General features: G+C 48.2%; 1 protein-coding gene across 3 annotated transcripts; it reads right to left on the bottom strand.

Annotated features, from left to right (window-relative positions):
• Positions 1 to 17: 17 nt before the first annotated feature.
• Positions 18 to 22,391, bottom strand: LOC122402144 (E3 ubiquitin-protein ligase lubel). Of its 3 annotated transcripts, none has more exons than XM_043404726.1 (21): positions 22,190 to 22,390; positions 18,769 to 18,858; positions 18,193 to 18,591; positions 16,792 to 16,992; positions 16,279 to 16,506; positions 15,644 to 16,116; positions 14,366 to 15,570; positions 13,432 to 13,688; positions 12,865 to 12,960; positions 12,456 to 12,596; positions 11,629 to 11,985; positions 11,369 to 11,552; positions 8,442 to 10,840; positions 3,170 to 3,367; positions 2,684 to 2,962; positions 2,520 to 2,609; positions 2,271 to 2,427; positions 1,690 to 2,020; positions 942 to 1,067; positions 673 to 841; positions 18 to 333 (listed from the first exon to the last, which is right to left on the bottom strand). In XM_043404726.1, the coding sequence occupies exons 1-21, from the start codon at positions 22,193 to 22,195 to the stop codon at positions 304 to 306; spliced, it is 7,416 nt and encodes a 2,471-aa protein (XP_043260661.1). In that variant the 5' UTR covers positions 22,196 to 22,390; the 3' UTR covers positions 18 to 303. The 3 variants fall into 3 exon arrangements, with proteins under 3 accessions (XP_043260661.1, XP_043260650.1, XP_043260668.1); XM_043404715.1 differs by lacking the exon at positions 22,190 to 22,390 and adding an exon at positions 18,941 to 19,107; XM_043404733.1 differs by lacking the exon at positions 942 to 1,067 and having other exon boundaries at positions 18,193 to 18,647; positions 18,751 to 18,858; positions 22,190 to 22,391.
• Between the last annotated feature and the right edge of the window lie 234 nt (positions 22,392 to 22,625).

The raw sequence follows: 22,625 nt of genomic DNA, 5'->3' as shown, positions 1-22,625 counted from the left end.
TTATAAAAGTTTTTGAATACTATAAACTGTTATTTTATTGCGTTAAAAATATTCAACACGCATCATTTACAAAACAATCGACATTCTTTTATTATAATTTCTCCGCCACTCCTCTCCTACCCATAAGAGTGACTTAGTTTTTTACATCAAATACTACACAACTTTTATAATCTTCGTTTACTTCAATTGTAAATTCCTCTCTACATCGCTGTCCGCATAATAAAATAAATACACTATACAACATATGCGTCAAATGTGTGAGTCTCGCGTACAAAGTCGAATATTGATTAATCTTCTCTTCTATCACTCCAATGGAATCTCCTTTCGCACCACCTGTAAAAGATTCGGATATCATGTGTCGTATCGAGTACCGCGAATGAAATCTCTTTAAAGCTCAAAAGTCCGTCGTTGGTGAGATGCAATATGTTTAGCGCGTAGTTCCAGACCTAATTTTTCGCGGGGGCTTCCAAATCGGTAAACAAAAATACTGGACGATAAAGGGTTGTTCACGAGCACGTATTTTCGTTCTTTAGAAAACGTCGCCGGGATGCGTGCGCGCGGTATTTCGGCTGCGAAAGTCGTGCGTGGAGGTACGCTTTCATGCATTTCGTGTTTGTTAATTCGGTCAGTGTGTCGGGGGCAGGAGTGCAGAGGAGAGGAGTTGTTAGTCACCTGAATGCACGCCTCGAGATAATCCCGCTCGGACATTTCCTGGTCCTTCGCAGGGGGAACTTTTCCCCGACGGCGCAGCTCTTGCTTGGCATCGTTCAAGTCAAAGATTGCCACCGGGTCCAGCCTGCCCTTCAGTACCAGGCCCGCCAAGTACTCAATGTAGTGCTGCCTGCGGGGAAAAGTACCCAGAATTTAGTCATGCCATGCACGATGCTTCTCAGTTTACCTCGGCCAAATCTCTCCTGTAATGCTCGGGATCGCGTCCATACCAATTCGGGGGTAACTTTGACCCCGCGCGTCTCACGAACGTTTCGAGGTCGTCCACGTTTAGCAACGGGAGCGGCTCCAATTGGGTCTTCCGGATTATTCGGATTAGGTATTCGATGTAGTGGATCCTTGAACGTCGGAAGGACTCGTTAAGAGGGTCGTTCGTAAATGCATATCAGGGAATAGGGTCGAACAAGTTTTGGTCTTCCGACAGGGGGTTCAAAAATTCCTACGTACGTTAACAAAACTACTATTACGGTAGTATCTCTCGATTCTAATTTTAGACGCGTTAAGATTACTATTTTGAGTAATGCGAAGGTTTCGACCCTTCCGCTCGTTTATTAAAATATACAGAGCGAAGTCGAGGAGAATGCAACTAGAATTCGTAATGGACCGACGACGACGATTTTTGTTCAAATTCAAACCGTGAATATTCCGATCGGGGAACTGTAAAAGATAGTTTTACTTTGAATAAGTACTCCCTCGATATTGTTCGCGGATTCATAGACAAACGTTAAGTGCTACGCTCTGTTTCGCTCGTTCTTAATATTTTTTTAGCAATTTCCATTAGTACCTCCCTCGATAGTACTCCGAGCATGGAGTTCTATTATCTTTCCTTCGCGCTGTAGGAACGGACATTTCGTACGCGGCAGTCTAATGCCACCCTCGTAAACGACCCCGTTAAATGATAAAAACGGTGGTTTTAATAATAGAAACGCGCTCGGAGTTCCACAGGAACGAACGGGTTACCTGCATAAGCCGGCGTGGCCCTCGACGACGTCTGAATTGCATACCGCGTCTACAACACCGGTGGGAGTTTCTTTCTGCAACTGCACTTTGCACTTGCGCTCCCCGGCCGGACCGTCCGTGTCGTACTCGATCCCATTATCTCTGAGCAACTGTTGCAACTGCGCGGGCTCCTTATCGCGTAGATAGAACAGGCAATTCCTAGGATGATGAGCGTGCAGGCCCAGTTTAGCGCAGTACTGGCTCACCGAGCATTTCGCTCCCATCATGAAGGCCTTGCCGCAACCGCAACAGAACTCGTACTTGCACTGGCTGCACGTGAAATGCATACAACCTGCGCCAGGGTTCGTGATCTTTAAATTTTGATGTCGTGGTAACGCTAGATTCATCCGTCAATTCGACAATATTAACCCTTTGCACTTGGGGACTTATCTTCGATCACCTAATTCAAACACTGTTACGAAATAGGTAGCGAAGACTCCAAGGAAACATCCTTTTGTCCCCTCAGAGGAGTACAAAGGGTTAATTGTAGTTAGTAGAGTCCACATTGGAGCACGTGGTATGTTAATAAAACTAAATCTCACCTCCCCTGGACAAGGAGTATCGAAATTTGCATTTAGGGCAATCTATGCCGTTGTCCGCCAAGTGCTTGGCTAGTCCCGCGGCCTGATAATCCGGGTCGTTCTCGTCTTTCCAAGCGGCAAATTGCTCGCACGTAATTCCTTCGTGCTGTTTCTCCCACTGAAAGTGAAACCACCGGTTGAGAAGGATGTTTGCGCGCCATTGCGTAATGTTCGCTTAATTTTCGAGCGATCATCAACGCGTGCACGTACCGGTCTTCGACAGAAGGCGCACGTAACCGATCGGCAATCGGGACAAATCAAACGCTTCTGATCCGGATCCGCGTAGAACCCGCTCGAACACTGAAACCGACGACCTACATTACACACCGATTACCTAATAGAAGGGTATCGAATATTCCGTGCAGAGGGAACACCTGAATGCACCACTTGAAATTGGGATCCTGCATCAGCGTTCTGTCCCGCAGCTTCCTCTGGAACAGCTCGTGAATCGGAGGGTCTAAAAGTGTCTTTAGCTGGATGTCCAGGTTACTGAAGTATTCCAGGACCTCGTCCTCGGTCGCATCCTTCAGATTCGGTTCCTTGCAATACGGGCAGACAGCGTCCGTGATGTTTCTGTCGCTGATCTGGATCGTGAAGTAATTCTTCGCGCAATCGTTGCAACAACGGTGCACGCATTTCAACATGGATATCATCTGGAATTAGAAAGTTATTTCACGATATTATTGGACTCTCGGATGGAAGAATTGAAACTTTCACAATTATGATCACGGATGCAGGATGAACTTGGCCAGAAATTAAGGACGAACCGATACATCATGCTTTGGAAGAGCGTTAATGGCTTCAGAGATTATTTTACCGTCGAAATCTAGAAGCTACGTGATTTACGTAGTTCTGTTCACCTGGCTCATCGCGAAACGACCCGTGCAGAGCTCGCATTCTTGCTGAAGAAAAGCTAGAGCCGACTCGACGCTGGAACATTCCTTGGCCGCGTGGAGGGCCTCAACGTCGCCAAATTTCAGGGCCAACAAACTGGCGGCGACTTCCGCCTGGTCGTAGTTCGACGCTTTGCCCTCCGCCAACAGACGGCGAGCTATTCTCTGCGCATTCAAGAAAGTACTTTTCAAGATTCATCTCTTCGTACGATCGATACGCGTTTACTTTAAAAAACGACGAGTTGTTTTACGATAGTGTTAACAAATGATGTTGAATGTATGACAAATGTATGTACTTTGTATGTTTTTAGACAGAGTTCGGTGCGAAGAGCGATGCGAGGGGAAAGTGACATGCATAAGAACTACAGAGAGACTACACCAACGTCTAGAAACGAGCTCTTGATACTTCTCGACAGTGACCGAACGTGACCGCGATATTAATAATTATTACGTGCGTGCCGGAAAGAATGATTAAGGAACGTTAATGCGTTAATGAGCGACGAGCGATGTATGCAAAGTGAATAATCAAAACGACGCGTGTGCTTCGATCTTAAGGAGTTGTTTTCCTTGCGACGAAGCAATCTGTCGATTGAATACAGTCACTCGTATTCGTACACCGTAATGGCGATTCGCTATAAATAACGAAAGCTTGTTTCTTTTTTAAACTGATACAAGAATCGCTATTATAGTGTACGAATACGAGTGGGAGTAACTGTATATACGGGATCGAAACTTCCTGGTGTGCCTTCGACGCGAATACGGGAACACGTACGTAAGTACAAACCTCAGCGAATACTTTCAATTATATTTCGATTCTCTCGCGGATAAACAAGCAACACTCAAGATTAGCCACGATACAAAGAACAAAGTGCGAACTACTTACCTGGTGAAAAAGGGAACGCGTAACAAATATAAAACTAAAAGGCAAAAGGGTTAAGACTCTAAGGACAGCCTCGGTCGGGTATCTCGATACTGTTTCTCTCGTTTAGTTTCGCTTGATATTTTCGAGCTGTTTGTAGACATTGGCCTGTCGAGGACCGACACGGTCGACAAGCGTTTCTGACAACTGACGTTTACTGACCTCCCTCTCCGTTTTGGGAGACCCAGCCGTCGTCACGTAGCCGCTTCTACTTTCCACGTATTCCCTTTCCGTCTTTTCTTCGCCCTCGAACCGACGTATACAACTGGCCACCAGGGAGAACCGTTTCTTCGACGTTCCACCCTGATCCAACCCCCTATCACTGCCCGCGCTAGCTCTACGACTCGCTTTAATCCCTTTCTCGTTTCCGCGTCTCGTCGTTTTGGTCCCGTTTCTCGTATCCGTTTTACTTTGCTCGACTTTGCCGGTCTCCGGCTTCTTCCTCGGTCTCGAAGACTTTTCTACGACCGCGTCGCTCGAATCCGTTGTGTCCCAGTATTGTTTCGAGGTTGCTATGGTCCTCGAGGACGACTGACTCTTGGAAAACTTGGCGATCTTCGGTGTCTTTTTAACGTTACTGTTTAATTTCTTAGTTCTTTGGTTAACCGGAGCCGGTGGTCGTTGAAGAACGACGTTGGTCGTTTTGCGGACGCGTGGACCAACGTCGTCAGCTTTTAAAGTCTCGTCGTCCTCGGAGGTTACATCGTCCGCTTGTTCCTCCTCCAGGGACGAGTCCTCTGCCTCCAAAACGTCAGACCCGTCCAATTTCACGCGCGTTTCCGCGTGATCCGAGTCCTCCTGATCTCTAACATCATCCTCGTCCTCGCTCTCGAACTCAGAGTCCGATATTTTAGCCTTTATCGCGTTGATCGTCTCCTGCAATAATATCTCCGCGTCCGTTAATTCTTCGATACTCACGAAACTCTGATCGGACAATTGTGCGTCCGTATTCGATATTTCGGACTCCGTTGCACTCTCAAAATCGGAAACGGAAGACGCCTCTACTTCCGAGTCTTCCTCGTACTCTTCGCTAGAATTCGTGTCACTTAGGTTTAAATCAGTCGAAGCAGATTCCTTTAACTCAATCATCGTCTCTTCCATCGTAGGCTTGTTCTTTTCATTAGATTCGTTCGTGATTTTTTTACTTTTCGAAACGTCTGGCTTCGTAACATCCGCTGTTATGTTCGAGCCGATTTTTCGATGCGTTTCTACCTTCGAAGCGTTCCCCGTCGAACTAGTTTTCCTCATCGACCGTTGGCACGTTGCTCTCGGTGGCGTTTTACTCGCACTGTTGGCAGACTGTTGCACGGGACGGCATCTCGCCGTGAACACGGGAATCCTCGAAAAGAAGGAAGCCTTGGGCTTCGACGCGGGAGCCTCCATCTTCTTTTCGTTCGAAATTCCTGCTTTCCTGTCCCTGGTCTGCCCGGGAATAATCGAGTTTTTGATCTGCTCGCAGCCCTTCGATATCGTACGCAAAATTTTCGACCTCCTCTCCCCCGCCGTCGCAGCCACGCTCGATTTCGAGCTTTTGGAAATTTGCTTCTGGACCCCGACGATCGGAAATTTCGGGTTTGGTCTCGTTTTAATAGTAGATGGAACGTTTCTCGGGACTTCCCTCGCCATAGGTTCCCTCTTCGTCATCGTGTGCTTCGGAAGCACCGATCTGCGAGCGATTTCAGCCGCGATGTCTTTAGCCTTCGAGACGATCGCGCCTTTCGGGCTCGATTTTCCGAAATTTCTTCTCGGTATGCCGGTCGGCTTTTTGATCACTTTCACGGGGGACCTCCTTCTGGCGACCTTTTTGCCCGGAGATTTCGATCTCTCCTTAACTGCAGCTCTCGGAACAACGCTGTTATCGATTCCGCTTGCATCGTCTACGTCGTTTTCAACCGCCACCGCGCTTTCTCTAGAAGTCGTTTCGTTCTTTTCGACCGGACTTTCCGTCGACAATTTCACAGATTCGATATCTGCGAGCGGCGTTACGTCAGACGCGGTCTCCAACGGTTTTATCGGCGCGCAATCGTTGACGACAATCATCGGGCATTCGGTTATTTGAATCTCTATGATCTCCGGTACCCCAGGTGGCATCTCAAGATTTCCAACAGCCTGATCGTCCGTCTCTCTCATACTTTCGTTCGAGTTTTCCAAGACGGTAAAATTAGAATATTCCTTAATGGTTTGCATTTCGTTGGAAACACTATCGCGCGACGCGGTATCGGACGCGTTGTTGTTCGAGTCCCTCGCGATCGTGCCCGGAGGTTTGTTAAAATTTTCAGGCACGTTAGAGTCGGAGTAACTTTCAAGAATCGTAACGGGGGAACTCGATTCGGAGGTAGTTTCCGTATCCGAGTTGGACCCATTGCGCGACGTATCGAGAACGTTATTACGATCGACAAGAACTTTCGGAATTTTGTTAGTATCTATAGAATTTAGCTTGTTAACGGCGGATTCGGCGTCCAAAGTATGCAAGCTCGACGACGACCCGGTAATACGAGAGTCACTTGAAACAGTTAAAATTGCCGATTCTGTATCCGCGAGTGCTTCAGAGGTTTTATTTGCGTCGACGTTGTTGGATATCGAGGAGGGCTCCACGGATGTCGGAAGCTTTCCAATGTCTGCGACGGACAGAGAATTCTCGATCTTTGATACGTCTTCCGAATTACTTGTTCTTACCGCCTCGTCGAGATCCTGTTTCTCTATAACTGGGAAATCATTTTTGACTTCCGTCGAAGGGACGTCTTTCATTACCTTATTAAGTTGCCCGGTGGACGTCGATACCGGTTGTTTACTGTTTTCTGTCTCCGATCGACCATCGATACGGTCGAGATTCTCTTCGGAGTCGAGCGACTTACTTACGGAAGTTATTGGACGATTATCGATTCTGTCACCGGACTGAGGAATGTGGCATGCTACAGTGATAGGCTGCTCTACTTTCTCAGACACGTGCAAAGGGCTTTTGGATAGTTCGGAAATCGTTTTGGGTTCGTTGGAAACTTTAAGGGTCTTTCTTTTGGGATCCTTGGATGATTCTAGAGCATCGGGATCTTTGGAAATTTCACGAACAATCGCTTCGAGTTCGTCAGAAACTTTGTGGGTTTCCGTTTGGGGATCCTTGGGGATTTCTTGAACACTAGCGTCTAGATCTATTTTGGACTCGTTAGAAACTTCGTGGGTTCTCGGATTCTCGCGATCTTTGACAAGTTGTTCGGAATCTTCAGAAATTTTACGTACGTTAGTTTCAGAAATAATATCGCCGCGATTAGGGTCCTGAGAAACGCGTTCGACAACGATTTCGGTATCTTTATTCATAATTTTAGAATTCTCGGTGACTTCCGAGACAAAAGTTTTAGGATCTATAACCATTCCGTCGTTTTTAGAATTTTTCGAAACTTCTTGGAGATCTTTCGAATTATTGGAAATTTGTTCTGCATTAACTGTAGAATTCTCGAAAACTTTGTGGTCGAAAGTTTTGGGAGCTACAGAAATTTCGCGAGTGACGTTTGCAGGATCTTCCAAGACTTCAGGGACAAAAGTTTCAGGATCTACGGGAAGTTCTTCGACGAGGGCTGCGGAATTATCCTGTCCATTAACTTCAAAGTTTTCTAAAATTTTAAAAAGAGAAATTTCAGTATCTACGGGAATTTTGCAAATACGTTTAGCCTCCTCGAGAATGTTCAAATCTTTAAGAATCCCCTGCGTAATAATTACAGAGTCCTTTTCAGGAATTTCGTGATTTATCGTGCAAGGAACAACCTCAGCTTCGCGAACTTCGGAAACGGTGCAAGCCTCGATAGCGGAAGCCAGGGATAAGGGTGTTACAGTGAAATTAGTCGATTCGCCAGCGCGTGATTCAAGCTCTGCGGCAATTACAATCTCTACGGAATTTCTACCCTCTAAACTATCCTCGATTAATTCCGCGCCGTTATCGTCGCTGCTCTGAATTCGCGTGTCGGATGATTCGATGAAAACAGACGTTCCCGGGTCACTCCCTGCCGGAAACGCCGTCTCGTTCGACAATGATTGCGCGCCAATGATTTCATCGCGGCTCGCGATACTATCCGTTGCATTGTTAGGCAGAGAATCTTCGATATTATTCACGGAAGAGCCGTTCGCTTCCTTTGTGGATGATCGCGTATGGATCGATCGGTCTTGCGTATCGATTGAACGCGTGCTCGTTTCGTGGTGATCGCTATGAGGTGAATCAGCTTTAAAAATGCTCGCCTCGTCGCCTGCAGGACTGTTAACAACACCACCAGCGTCCTCTCGGGCTCCGTTAGCGTCGACTGCAACTTCGGAAGAACATTTTTGCAAACTTACTTCGACCGCGTTGTTCGCGGCTATCGTCGCCCCTTTTGTTTCGCCGTCCCGTAATGGCGCCGCTTCCGCCTCGCGATTCGACGGCTCCTCCGAGACCTCGTTACCGTCAAATTTTCTTTGGCACACGCTCGCTGGCGTCTCGGTTATCCTCTCTTTCGCGTTAGTTCCAACCGCGACAGCGTCTTTTTCGCTCGTACGTACCGTTTCGAGTTCCTGCAGCTTTTTGATGGCGGCCGTGGTCGTCGCGGGCTCCATTGTGTCGCTCGCGGCAGCTTCTTTCCCGTTCTCATTTTTGCTGGAACCGTCCTCGTCGAGAGTTTCGAGGGATCCGGACTCATTCCCCGCCTCCGTCGCGGACCTCCTCGGCGATAGCTTTTGCATCGCCGACATGAACGGACCCAGTAATTGCTCCGGCAGCGATTTCACGGCGGATATCAACGCCTCCACCGTGGCTACGTGCGTCTCGTTACTTTTCCGCGGGGCTTCTTCCGCCGAGGAACTCACTTCCGGTGTAATCGACGCCGATTGTAGCTTCTCGGGCTCCGAGTTTCTCGACTCTTTATTTTCCGTCGCGTTCGTGGGTTCCGTGTCGATCGCCCGTTGCTGAGGACGCTGTTCCGGTGCGTCGATCGCCTTCTGGTTCAACGAATCTTGGCTCGCGTGTTTACGTACCGACAAACCATCCTCCGGCGGATTAGATTGCAGAGGGGAGCTCGAGCTTTCAGGCAAAGTAGAAGGTTTATCTCCTTCTACGGTCCTTTGACGAGGAGCTCCAGTCTCCTCGGTTTCTTTAACACGCGGAGGAAGTGTCTCTTCGAGTTTCGTCCGAGATACTTCACGGGCATTCTTCGTTCGTTCTACGGTTTCTTTCGCGTCACTCGCTTCGGATTCTACTCCCGTCGACGGCTTATCTTTCTCGACGCTGGTGTTTTCTGTCCTGTCATCGGCGCTTTCATCCTTCACCACGGTCAGGTTTTTCCCTCGCGACTCGTTCGATCGATTCTCCGCGTCTTTATCAATTTCTGAAATCTCTTTTACCCTCTCGTCGCGCGAATCCCGCTCCGACAAGTTCTCCGCGAGCCTCGGAGCCTGTTGCGTTTTTACCTCGACCGTACTCGCGGAAGCGTCCTGATCGTATTTTCGATTTTCACTCGTAACGTCAGATTTTGGCAATTGTTTTTCCGAAGTCTGTTGCGTTTTTGCCTCTATTATATTTTGCTCGTTATTTTTAATAGTCACAGATTTTTTAATCACAGCATCGTTCAATTTTGGCAACGACTTAGTTTCATCTACATTTCCATTATGTAAATCCTGTTGTATTTTTGCCTCAATTACATTTTGATCGCGATTTTCAGTAGTCACGGATCCGTTAATCACAGTATCGTCCGACTTTGGCAACGACTTAGTTTCGTCTCTTTTTCCGTTACATAAATCCTGCTGCGTTTTTGCCTCGATTATATTTTGATCGCGATTTTCAGTAGTCACGGATCCTTTAATCACAGCATCATCTAATTTTAGCAATGACTTAGTTTCGTCTACATTTCCGTTACGTAAATCCTGCTGCGTTTTTGCCTCGATTACATTTTGATCGCGATTTTCAGTAGTCACGGATCCTTTAATCACAGCATCATCTAATTTTAGCAATGACTTAGTTTCGTCTACATTTCCGTTACGTAAATCCTGCTGCGTTTTTGCCTCAATTACATTTTGATCGCGATTTTCAGTAGTCACGGATCCTTTAATCACAGTATCGTCCGACTTTGGCAACGACTTAGTTTCGTCTGTTTTTCCGTTACGTAAATCCTGCTGCGTTTTTGCCTCGATTATATTTTGATCGCGATTTTCAGTAGTCACGGAGCTTTTACTAACAGTATCGTCCGACTTTGACAACGACTTAGTTTCGTCTGTTTTTCCGTTACATAAATCCTGCTGCGTTTTTGCCTCGATTATATTTTGATCGCGATTTACAGGCGAATGGGATTTTTTGACCGCGGTATCGTCTGATGTTTGCAATAGCTTAGTTTCGTCTAAGGTTATTTGCATGGATTCTCCGTCGGGACCGATAGAACGTCGTTTCTCCTGCGCTTTAACGGCCTCGGCTACATCGAGGTCTAGCGCGGCCCTTGGGACCAGAGTTTTATCGATTAGAACGGTTCGATCGTCAGCGTTACCTTCACACAGATGATCAGGCTTATTACCGAGAGTGTTCAGGGGGTCTTTATCGTGTTGCCAGTTATCTGTCAGTTGTCTGAGGGCTGCCAGTTGCTTTTGAAAGTCGGCCTGCAACGCCACGAAATTTTCAACTATTGGTGACATTACCTGCTTCCTCGCTTCTGAGTCCGACACGTTGGAAACCTGTTCGGTAACACACGTTCCACCACCGACCGCACCTGCCGCATCTAAAACAATCACGTTCGCCTGGGAATCTATTGGGTTGCTTCGAGGATTCGTTTCTACCGTCTATGGGGATGTTCTAGCCTCCGTGAAATTAAACGAAACGGGATACATTGTCAAATATTTTCATAATTACGACTCATCGATCGTTTTAAGCGTCAATTGATTCGTGTCTCGTCTACCAATAACTAAAAATACTATCTCTACAGTAGAAAGAAGTCTAGGCGACAGTGGTAAATATTCAACTACAAATCTCAGAGACCCAGGTTCGATTCCCAAGTGTATCTGTTGATGGTTTCCCTTATTACAGTAGAACCTCGATTCTAAAGAACCAATTAGAAGAAAATGCAGTCTTTACGTTAACACACACAGGATCATATAAAATTCCCTGTCCTTTGAATTTTCTAAATGGGGTTGAATCAAGGTTCTACCGTGTAAATTGTGTCCCTTTGTTACGAGCGTTGGTGTATGGCGATTAGAAAGAACACCTTTCGAGAAAGAATTGGGGTAACGTGTGTGAAAGATTCGCTGACCTTCCCGCGGTGCAGCCTCGTCGTTCTCCACCCCAACCGGAGGACCCCAGATCCTCATCAAAAACGGCTTGAGCTGGTTCTTTTGTAGCTCGAATAATGCCGCGTCCTCGGCGCCGTCGTTATTCTCGAGCGCTTTCACGACTTCCGCCGTCGCGAAGTTACCTTTCTTCATTATATCCTCGCACTGTCGAAGTGATTTCATATTCCTCGTGAACGAAAAACGCCATCGCGTTGAACAGGGACATTTCGTAAACTCTTACTTTCTGCTGTCGGCGTTGAATCGCGACGGCAACGGCGTTCCAAACGTCGCCCTTGGCCGATCTCAACGCCTCTTTCGCCTCGGCGCCGGTTAGCGTCCCGACGTTGTTTTCCTTCAGCTCTTTGCCGTGAGTGGTTGCCAGAACTTGCACCGTCTCCACCAAATGAGGCCATTGCGCCTTGAGCCAGTCGATCGGGTTGCTCGCGCCCTGCGATAAAGCCACCTGAACGTCGTCGGTGGAATAACCGTGCCTCTCGGCTTCCCGTAGAAGTTCGACGATCTCCAAGCCTTGCCGCGTCAACGTTGAAACTTCCTGGGAACTGGAGGCCGCCTCGAGGTATCGGGGCTGACTGGGCTCCTGTAACACGAAATTAACGCGAGCGTCGATGATCGATCGGGGTTGAAACGCGAGCACGCGGGGGGCGAGATACGGTGCAGGATCGACGAAACGGACTCACTCGTAAGGGGCGTGATCGTCCTAGGATGACTTCTGTGTAACAACAACGATTAACGGTCAAATCGAATACAAACAACAGTGTTACAGGCTTAAACGCTAGTCTAACAAAACCATGTGTAAATCGCCACTGATCCAAACAAAGATATTATTAACAATCAACGCTCGATGATCATTGTCTACGTAAGCGCAAGATCGCTGGAATTGCGGGCAAGGGTTTGGTAAATATCGCAGCGTCGTACATTGGATGTAATCCTGCCTACGTTCACACCGAGGCTACGGAACGTCAAACTAAAGTCTTGTTAAGCACAGAACGAGGATTAGGCCGAGGATTAGAAACCAACGATTCCCGTAGGGACAGGCGTCAAGTTTACCCTGGAACGATAATAAAGGTGCGTCGAGTCGATGGAGTTCCGTCTCGTTCGATCTCTGCTGGGTCCACCGATCAGCTGTTGCAGATACTGCTCCTGGCGGGGATACAGGTCGTCGGGGCTGTTCGCGAACCTGGTTTGCTCCTGGAACAGACGCTCCGACGTTCCTTCCATTAAACCGTTCCGTTACGTTCGCGGGTCCGTATTCGAGACGCGCCATTAAACATTTAAGGGTACCGTTTGCTCGTACGAAGATCGACCAGCTCGGTCAAACTTCGCCAAACTTCTCCAAAGGTCCCCTTTTGCTAATAACGTGGCTCGAATACAAGTTTTGAAAATAACAGCATTTAAACTACGAAACTGCCTTTCGAAAGGAATCGAATCGAGCCTTTCGTTCGATCGTGCATTTTACCTCCGGGTCGCTGTCTTCGTAGTACAATAGACTCTTCGAGGCCGATGCTGCCCTCACGAATCCTGCGTTTCCTCTCGCTGGAAGGTAGTCGTACGTCTGCAAGCCGTGTGTTTTTTTTCCGGTAACGAATCCTCCTTTCGTCGAATCGAGCGTATTTTTTAACACGTTGAGCCCCGCGTCGATATTATATTATTCATATATGTTTAAAACGTTCTTGAGCCCGTATAAAAATGATTAAACTTTGTTTTTCGATGCTCCGTAAAACGAACAAAAATCAGACGCCGTACACGAATGTGATGTTTCTTGCGTGGCAAGGTTTGCTGAGTCAGTCTCGCTGACGAGACCATCAGCAAAACCTGGTCGAAACGCCAATTTATTTTTGTAAAACTCTTTGCCACCGAAGCTTCAAACCCGGAATAAATTGTGTAATTTATTGCAGGCGCGATTGTGCGCTTGAAATTTTGTAACTGAAGTTTCAAGCAGCTCTTCGAAACCATTTGTATCACCGATTTGTTTGAAGTGGGTGTCAGTGTTGCAGGGTTCAACGTGTTAAAGAAAAACTCTTACTTGAGTCGAAATGCTCTGAGGCGGCGGGGACGTTCCGGTGGAAACCGAATGGCTTTTCGGGATTTTCCCGGGCGTGGGTCGTTTGATCGGCGACAGAGCACGCTTTGCGTCGTTTATTTTCGAGGAAGCGTCCTGCGTGCTCTCGGTAGCCGCTGACGCATCGTTCGCCATTAATGGCGTCGCGCCTTTTGTTACCAACAAGGATCCCGGAAGCGAATTCTCCGCGACTGCAGACGTATCTTCCACTCTCGCGATATCTGTAAATGCAAGTCACTGCGTCACTATTTCCGACTCAATACGTTCGTACGAATTCTCGCAGACGTTCGAAACACCACACCCACCTTGCAGTCCAATTTCATCACAAAGCAATTATTACCATTTCTATTCAAATATGAATGTTTAAACGATCTGGCATGTTCGAAACCACGGACCGTAGACGGGAACAAAACGAGCAGTCTCATTCGGATGTCAATTTTCAGGATGCACAACGGGACGGAACGGACTTCGAGCACGAGTTTCCAACAGGATCGGAAAGAACACCAGCCAAATGCACGCCCGTGCTTGAAACTAGCTCCTCTTGAATGAATAATAACGTGCCAGACATGATCGAGGGACGAAAGAAACGAGGAAGAGTTCATTTCAAATACGACTATGCATTTGGTTTCCCACCGGTACTGCGTACGAAACAGTTTGCATGTCTCTTTATTATTCATCCAAGGGTATACATCAAGAAGGGACAATCCGTTCATCTTTTCGTAAAAAAAAAAAAGAAAAAGGAGAGATCGACAAACGCACAACGCTTCTGCGGACCGGGACGAGGAGAAGACACACTTGGAGTCGGATATAAAGGCAACAGGTAACTCGCGAAGGTAGATAGCAAATCACTGATAAGATTTGGTGCCAAACGAAAAGCTGATTTTGCGCCTAGTTCTACCTTTGTTCCTCGTGGATCCACTGTCGCCGCTCTCTTCGCTGTTCGATATCTTTAACAGACTCGCCCTTTTCTCTAGGTCGGGGCTGGGGTTGCTGAGGTTGCTGGACGTCGTCGCGGATTCGCTCTTGGGGATCTCGCTGAAACCGCCATGAACATCCTCCAAGGTGTCTTCGGTGCTCGGTGGTAACGCGCTGCTCTTTGTTTTGCAACAAACCACGCAGACGCGGTCCTTGACGTTGTTGATGAAGGTGCAATGCTCGCAGGCCCACTCCTCTTTCGGGATCTCCATCATCGAAGGCTGCTCTTGGACACCTTTCGACGGTACGTTGTCTTCCTCACGTTTCTTTTCCGTTTCCAGCGGGATCGTTACTTCCGGACGTTTCACGGTCGGACTTTCCGTTTTCCTCTGCGAGATCTCTTGAGTCGGTTTCTCTTTTTCGACGGAACGTCTGATTTCCCGACCCTCGGACACCCGATTTCTGCTATCAGGTCGTTCGGTTTCCCTATCCTCGCGGGAGGGTGTCTTCCGTGCCCTCTGACCGTTCGAATCCAAAGACGACCGGACGGAACTTCGCCTGGCAGGCGACTTCTCCGTCTCGTCGACGGAAACGTCTCTCTTAACCGAAGTTTCTCTCTTCTGCAACGTCTCTCGATCGCGCGAGGGCTCGCGACTCCGTTGACTCCTCGTCGTTGTTCGTACGCTCTCGTCTTCCGCTTTGTCGAGCTCCTCGACTTCCTGGCTTCTCCTGGCGACCGTCTCCCGAGACGGCGTTTTCCTCGAGGTTTGCGCGTCGCTGTCGATCGAGGATCTTCGCGAATCTCTGCGGGAGGTTCTCTCGAGATCGTCCAGCCTCGTGTCCCTTTTCACGGAGGATGCTCTTCGCGGCGACACCTCGACCCTCTCGAAGTGATCGTCGGAGGAGCTGGTGACTCTGGTTCTCGCGGGTAGGGCGGACTTCCGGTCGGACTCGTCCTCGTCGGTGCTGCGCCTTCGTCGGTCGCGGTAGCTGCCGTTTTGCACGCGATCGATTCGCGGATCCACCTTCGATAATCGGCGCTCGTCTTGGTCGTATCGTCTGCGGGCGTTCAGAGTGTTCTTCTGTAGCTCGTCGAAATTTCTAGACGGCGTCGAGAATCGTTTGCTCGAATGGGTCTCGGACCATTGATCCTCGGTGCTGGGCATCCTCTCTTCGGACATCAGTCGCCTGAAAGAGTCAGTTTATTTCCATAAATTCATCCAATGTCTAACAATCAGTGTCTAAAATTTCGAAGTCTTACTCGCGACGGTTCCTGGTCAACAGAGTCCTGGAGCCGTCGTCCTCGTGGTAACTCCTGTGTCTGGCACTCCTGGACACGCTGCCACGCCTGGTGCCCCTAGAGCTGCGGGACAGTCTGTCGTCGAAGTCAGATTCCCCCGAGTCCTCGGAACTCGCGTCAGAGGGCGATCCTTGGGACCTTCTGGATCGCGATCTGGAGGCCAACGATTTTCTGGACTTCAGACTGGGCGCCGGCGAAGGTGCCCTCGATCTCCTGCTCGATTTCAGACTTCTGGCGGGACTGTGGGGCCTCGAGTGTGGGCCCGGGTAGTGTGGCGGCAGTACTTGGGAAGGAGGATACCCCATGGGGTAGCCCCACATCGCTGGGTGATTCAGACTCATGGTGGAACCGCCCATGGTCATGTCCCATGGGCCGTTAGGCGGGTACCACATCATTGGCATTCCCCCTGGTCCTAGGTGAGCCATGGATTGGGCCTAAAACAGATTCGTTCTCTGTTGATCGTTCCATCTATCGAGGTTCATCTAGAAAAATTCGTCGTATCCTTAAGAAGCGGTTTAGTATTCTTCCTTATCGTTTCGACGGGAAAAGAAATGATAAAAAATTGAATATCCTCTTCGTTGAGGTGTTCCATTTACCTGGTGCATTCCGGGATTCCACATGTGCGGCGACGATAAATCGCAAACGCTCGCCGACTGTATCATAGATCTCGGGGGTGGCGGGGGCGGCACCATTGGCGCCGGTTTCGGGCTGCCCATGCTCATCGGCCTCGTGTTCAACGTGTCTCTGGCAATGTCACCGGAAGTGTGCCTTCTCCTATTCGCGTCTTGCGCTCGCATCGCTTCCTGATATTTCCTGTACCTTTCCTGAAGATTCGCAGTTCATGTTTCCTGTCTCTCGTAAACGGCCCATACACGATCGAGGTTTAAACCAAACGTTTAGCCGCAGATTCGATCGACTGTCCTCCTTTATCCTAATTCTGTTTCGCGAGTCAGTCGACCAATCCCGCGGGCAAAACTTCCGTAAACGTGAACCGTGTACGGATCGTTTACAGGTTTGTCTGACCAGTTGATCGATCGTTTTCGATAAACCTCCTGTAAACCTGCGTCGTGTACCAGCCGAGGTGTCGCGTTTTGTAGGGTGAACGTTACCTGGAGGGTGGACATTTTGTCGGTGCCCGATCCAGGTCCCTCGACGGACGCCGCGTTCACCGATTGCGTGGATTTCGACACTGTTTTCGCGTCGAGCGTCGCTGATAGCGGCCTGGTCGTGTTCGGAAGTGTTCGCTTCAAGCTGCCGACTCTCTCGATCAAGGAGAGATTCGTGGGTCCCTGGTTTTGCGTCGATTTAGCCTAAGCGCGGAAACTTGAACTTTATTACACAGTCGAGCTGATCCGAACAGAGCTCGGAGGTGTCGTTGTCGAGGAACTGTGCGGATGTGGTTTTCTACTGCGATTGCGTGGGCGGCGTGAAATAAAATCGAAATAAAAAGAGAGAACGGTGCGTCTTCGGTGGAGTGCCTGTCGCAGCTGAAGCGGTGCTAAAATTAAATTGCGGCTAGGCTAAATCGATCGTAAACAAAGCGTTAGTGAACAGAATGAAATCATGGCCCTCGACGAGGGTGAGGTACAACCGCAACTCAAATAAATACATACAGAGAACGAGACATGTTTCCCTTCGAAATCATAAAATCGTCGTATCGAAAATTCGCGCTGAAAATAATGAGTGTAGAACAAATGTATTGCGGGACAGCACACAGTAACGGTGAAAAGGATCGTGGGTCGTGGACGATGAAGTATTACCGTGTTAAACCGTGCTCTGCCATATTCACCGTCGCGAGAAACGCAAGCGTGAAACCGATCGCCACGTCCCTGTTCGTCTTTTCCCGCCGTTACTTCGTCCAAATATGTGTGAATGAGTGAAACGGGTTCAGTGAATACGGCAGTGGTGTTCATTTTGCGGTAACGTGGTGTATTAAAATGTACCAACGACAATATACAATAAAATCTCTGTGCGCAACGGGCGAGCAGCATCTTGAACGGCAATCGAGGGCTCCCTGCGACCGTCGCGCTTTAACAATCTTCGTTGCCTCGGTGTGACGTTTTCTACGAGACGACTCTGGCCGCTGCTCGATGCTCGTACAACCAACAACGTGTAACAATAAACAACTACGAACGCACGACGACGTCGATCAACGATTCGAATCGCCGGAGACAAAATTGCGACTCGTCGCTGTCGTCGGAAATTCGACGAAGGTAAAGCTATGGAAGGATTACAAGGATCGATGATAATCGATGAAGGGCTGTTGGCTACCGTCGATCCTTCGTAAACTAATGGAACTGGAAACTAAGACGAAAAATTGACGAAGACTTTCATAGAATGGGATTCGCGACTCTCGCAACCTGGTTTCCGCTGATCGCAATCGAATCCTTCAGCGATCCCCTGATCCGATTCCGGACAGTCTGGAGAAAACGCGCGGTACCTAAGGTCGAGTCGTCCTGGAAGAAGATTCACGGAAAGGGATGAAAGCCTCAGGCCAGAATGCATCCTACCTGAGTCTTGCGGTTTCTTCGCGGCGGCGGTATCGGGGGCGGATTCAACGCGTTTTCCCCTTTCGGCGGCAACGGCGGCCGTGTTCTCGTCGCAAGGTCCGTCAGGATCCTTCGTCTGACGTGACTCTTTCGTTTGGGATGCTTGTGGTTCATGTCGTCGCAGGCCTCGCAGTAGTTCCCGTTGCAGCTGTCGCAACGGGCGAAGACATTCTCTGTGCCGCACAGGACGCATTTCAGGACGTTCGCGATCGGCTTCGAGGACCTTTGCGCTTGCGGTCGGGTCGGAAATTCGATGATCTCGTAGTCCGGGTCACCACAGTCCCCGGAGAGCGACGGCGGCGGTATCTTCGGCGGGGTCGGTGGTCGTCGTCGCTGATCCGCTTCCTTCTGTTGCTGGGCCTGTTGGGAACGTTCTATTTCAAATATAGGGAACAATCGACCCCATTTCTTCCAACCTGAAGTGGATTTTTAATTTTATAGAAAATATAAGGTGGAAGAGATGTAAAGATTAAATAAAAAAATTAACCCTCGAAAGACGGATAGTTTTTTAAAAATTACTACGTTTTGCGTACGCACCAGCACCCAATGGGGCATGGATCTCGCCATGCGCAACCGGGTCGATGGATTCGAAATGGCCATCGGGCGCCATTTTTCAGCTCCCGGGTTCTGCAATAGAAAACGTCGCAGTCAAACAACGCTCAATGGCGACAGATTTAAAATACGGTTTGCGTCACTCGATTGAGATTACCAAGCACATAATGTATGGTATCTTTTCGTATTTATCGGGACAGCTGCATTCGATGAAATCATTCTGGGGTCACGCGACTTATCTAGATCTGCGTTTCCTGAGTCAGCTTACGATTTTCCCAGTACGGTTGTAAAATGTATACCACGTTCTCTCGTATACCCAGTAGGCATCGTTGTATCGTGTGAAATCATTCCAACGAGACCGTGATTCATACAGTTTTGAATTATATTTAAAAAGAAGTTCATTCTACTCTAGGGAGTCCGCCAAAAATACTCCTTTATCTAGGACGGTATTTTCTAAAGTGGTGGTGGGGGGATCTTAGAATTTAATCTAACTTTATATTAATACGTTGGCCGTTTTCAATTGTTATTAGACTATATTTTTCATTTTCTCTGGTTCTTTTCTCAGGACCATGCCTCCCAAACAATTAATTCAAGGCACCCATAGGAAGACGGGCTTGTCAAATACTGTTTTAATGCACGTGTCGTTACTTTTCCCGACTGCAAATTGCATTTCTAGCACCCTGGTGCATTCTCCACCGTTTCGAATTTCGTTTCGACGATTGTGCAGTGGACAGTGTAGGCATTGTTTATCGGCGTGCCGCATTTTTACGTGGAATTTCGAATCGAGGCGTCGAGACAAGCTGGCAGCGTCGTTGACTCGCGTACGGCTGCCAAACGATGCGTGAATTCATGTCATCGCACCTTGGTTTAGGCGGCCGAGCAATCTCGATGATGCAGAATCGAGATTTTTCGAGTGGGTCCTCGAGAAAGCGTGACGTCACGCGGTCGATACATCGGCCGGAAGAAGCCAAAATCGAGTCTATTTCTGCGGTTCGGAAAAAAAGTCGTGTGTTCCGCGTCTAGAAATAAAATCGAGCCGAACGACACGCGACGCTGTATTTCCTTCGCGTTGACACGAATGCGGGGATTCCGTAAATACCGTGAGGTTATGCCCGACCATTCATTCAACCTTTCCATCGGGATTACGTTAACGTTCCACGGAGAATATTCCCGACGTTCGAGCGTGGCAAAAATTTCCGCGCGATTTCACCGTGACAAAACGATGAAATTCAAATCAATTCGATCGCGTTCGCGCCACTTTTCTCGAGGGATGGACGCGCTGTAGAGCTCCGTTTCCATGAACCTGTCAGGGGACAAGTGGATTCGTACAACCGGGCCATTTATATGATAGGAATTCACCTAATTCACCCCATCAGCCATGATTTTCCGGTCATTTCGTAGGAATGTTAAATACGTTGTAATGTTGGAAGCTCGAGGAATTTGGAAATTAATTTACTACGATAAGAAGCGTCCCGATTAAACTTTTTAAAAAAGATTCATGCATCTAGTATTGTATGATTTTATTGAGAGCATTGATATTGTTGCGTCAAAAGAAGAAATCTTCTCTTCTTAAATTTGTAGACCGGGAAAATTGAATTTATTTACGAACAAAAGAGTGGCCTCCTTCGTTCTGGATAGTGACGAGCGTATCGTTGATCGCGCGTCGAAGGGGAACGCCTTAGGATGGACGGATAATTTTCTATCCGCGATTCCAGTCGGCGTTGCCGCGCGAGTTCCACACGCGTGAATTAGATCCTCGAATTAGAGCCATACGTATCTTTAGAACGTTTACCCCTTCTGTTCTTCCCGACGGTTCGGACTCTTTTGTTCTATGCTGCTATTCTGTCCACCACGAGAGCAACAAAGCATTCGATTTCCAAGAATTATAAATTTAGACGCGCGCACCCGATCGTTACGGACACGTATCAATCCAGTTTCGACTGGAGAAACCTCCCATCGAAGGTAAAAATACCTATGATTGGCTGTCCATCGTAATAATTTATACTTGAATGATTCACTTCGGTGACGAAAATTGTACGATCAAAAAAACAATCGCGTTAATCGCCGCGAAGCGTTAATTTTAAACGAAAATCCGTCTCGATGGAGGCTCGCGTGTTTCGCGGGACACTATTTCTCGATGAAATTGCAAAAGTCTGCTAAAGTTGGAGCCATTCCAAAGTTCTAGCCTCCGCCGCTAGAGTTTCTTCTCAAAACATTTTTCCAACTACGCAATAATATTTTGCCCCGCGGTGTAATATCGCGCACATCATCCTCGCTTTTCTCGTTATAGAACGATACCAGGATTCGATCGAATTTACATTCCGGTGAGCGATCCCCGTACACTTTTGAAATAAATTATTCAAAACAAACGATCGTTTCACTGACACGTGTCGCGAATGATGAATCAAGGGGGACGTAAGGTCCGATCGTGTACGATTTATAATAATTAGGGTTGAAAACTGTTGATACAACTAAACTATCCGTCTATGTGCAGCTATTCCCTTCACAATTTCCTCCTGAAGAAGATTCCAGATAACGTCACGTGGCGCCTCGCGGTGCAGCATCGCGTGTCCTCTCCGCAAACGAACCGATCTCCCCGTTTCCGGTTTGCGGCGCACGGGGACAAAACGCGGAACTTCGTGTGGGATTCCCCCGGCTGCTTCCGCGACGCGAATCCGCAACGAGGCATCTTTTGTCTCCTCTCGCGAAAGTAAAACTCGGTGAAATCTCGTCGACGCTCTTAATTGGCGTCTCGATTAGGTTGAAAAAGGGAGTTCGATTCTCCGTCTCGAGAAAGAGACGGAGACGGACAAAAGCTTATTAAAGTAACGGATTGATACATTTTTGTTCGTTCGCCTAGAAATAACGAAAAATTCACAGCATTTTAAACTTGGGGTCGTCTTCGGCGATTCACAATTTTACGATCGTTACAACATTGGATTAATTATTCGAATATATTTCCAACATGTTTAAACACACTTATTAATAGCAACAAAATTCGGCCTCGAAGCGAGCATTCTCCGTAACGAACAAACTTCACACTACCATTTGGGTTTTAAATACCGAAAGGAAAAAAAAACAAGGATATCGTCGGTTCGTTTAATCGAATAACTTGGACTAAAGTTATATTTCACGGTGGACGGGGGAAAAAGTGGCCCCGTCGAACGAACGAACGGGTGGTTTTATTCGTCGTCCATTATTCGAATAACGTTTTGTCCGTGGTTGAATGAGAGGGATTTCACGGTGAACGGGATCGAGAGGAAGACGCGCGCCCGAACACTTCCAGGCCGATGCACCATGATTGAAACCCGCCGCGGAGAACAAAAGACGCACTGTGGTGCCCCGCGGTCGGAGCGTTTGCGATCCACCGGGATAACGCACTCGTGAAAGGAAGATCGGCACTCACATTCATGTGGGACCTCGCGGAGGCGATTTCTCCGGTTTTCCTCGGGAACTGGTCGTCACGGTACTGGTTGCTTCCGACTGCCTCGGCGGCGCTCGTCTTCAGGGGAGCTGTTGCATTGCCGCAGCCGAAATCTATTTCCGTAGCGTGGCTGCTGGACCGCTGCCACCGTTTTACCGAAGTCTCCCCGTTCGCGTAAATATATCGCGACGCCGCGTGCTAACGCTGCTTAGAGCCTGGCACACCTCGAGGAATCACTCGAGAATCGCGTCATTTGAACGCCGCGATATATTGGCATCTTCGTCCTCTTTTACTCCGACGATGATTAACGAACGCAACAATCAAAATTTCACACACCCTTTTCCCCATTTCTTCAATCGTTTTTAACCGCCCTCGTATTGTGTTTTAGCAAAATTGAATCGTGGATGACGATCTTACC

Source organism: Colletes gigas, unplaced genomic scaffold (assembly GCF_013123115.1).
Source record: "Colletes gigas isolate AHSC1104 unplaced genomic scaffold, ASM1312311v1 Colletes_gigas_Sc00002, whole genome shotgun sequence".
In the NCBI taxonomy this organism is placed as follows: Eukaryota; Metazoa; Arthropoda; class Insecta; order Hymenoptera; family Colletidae; genus Colletes; species Colletes gigas.
This window is presented reverse-complemented; position numbering and strand designations above follow the sequence as displayed.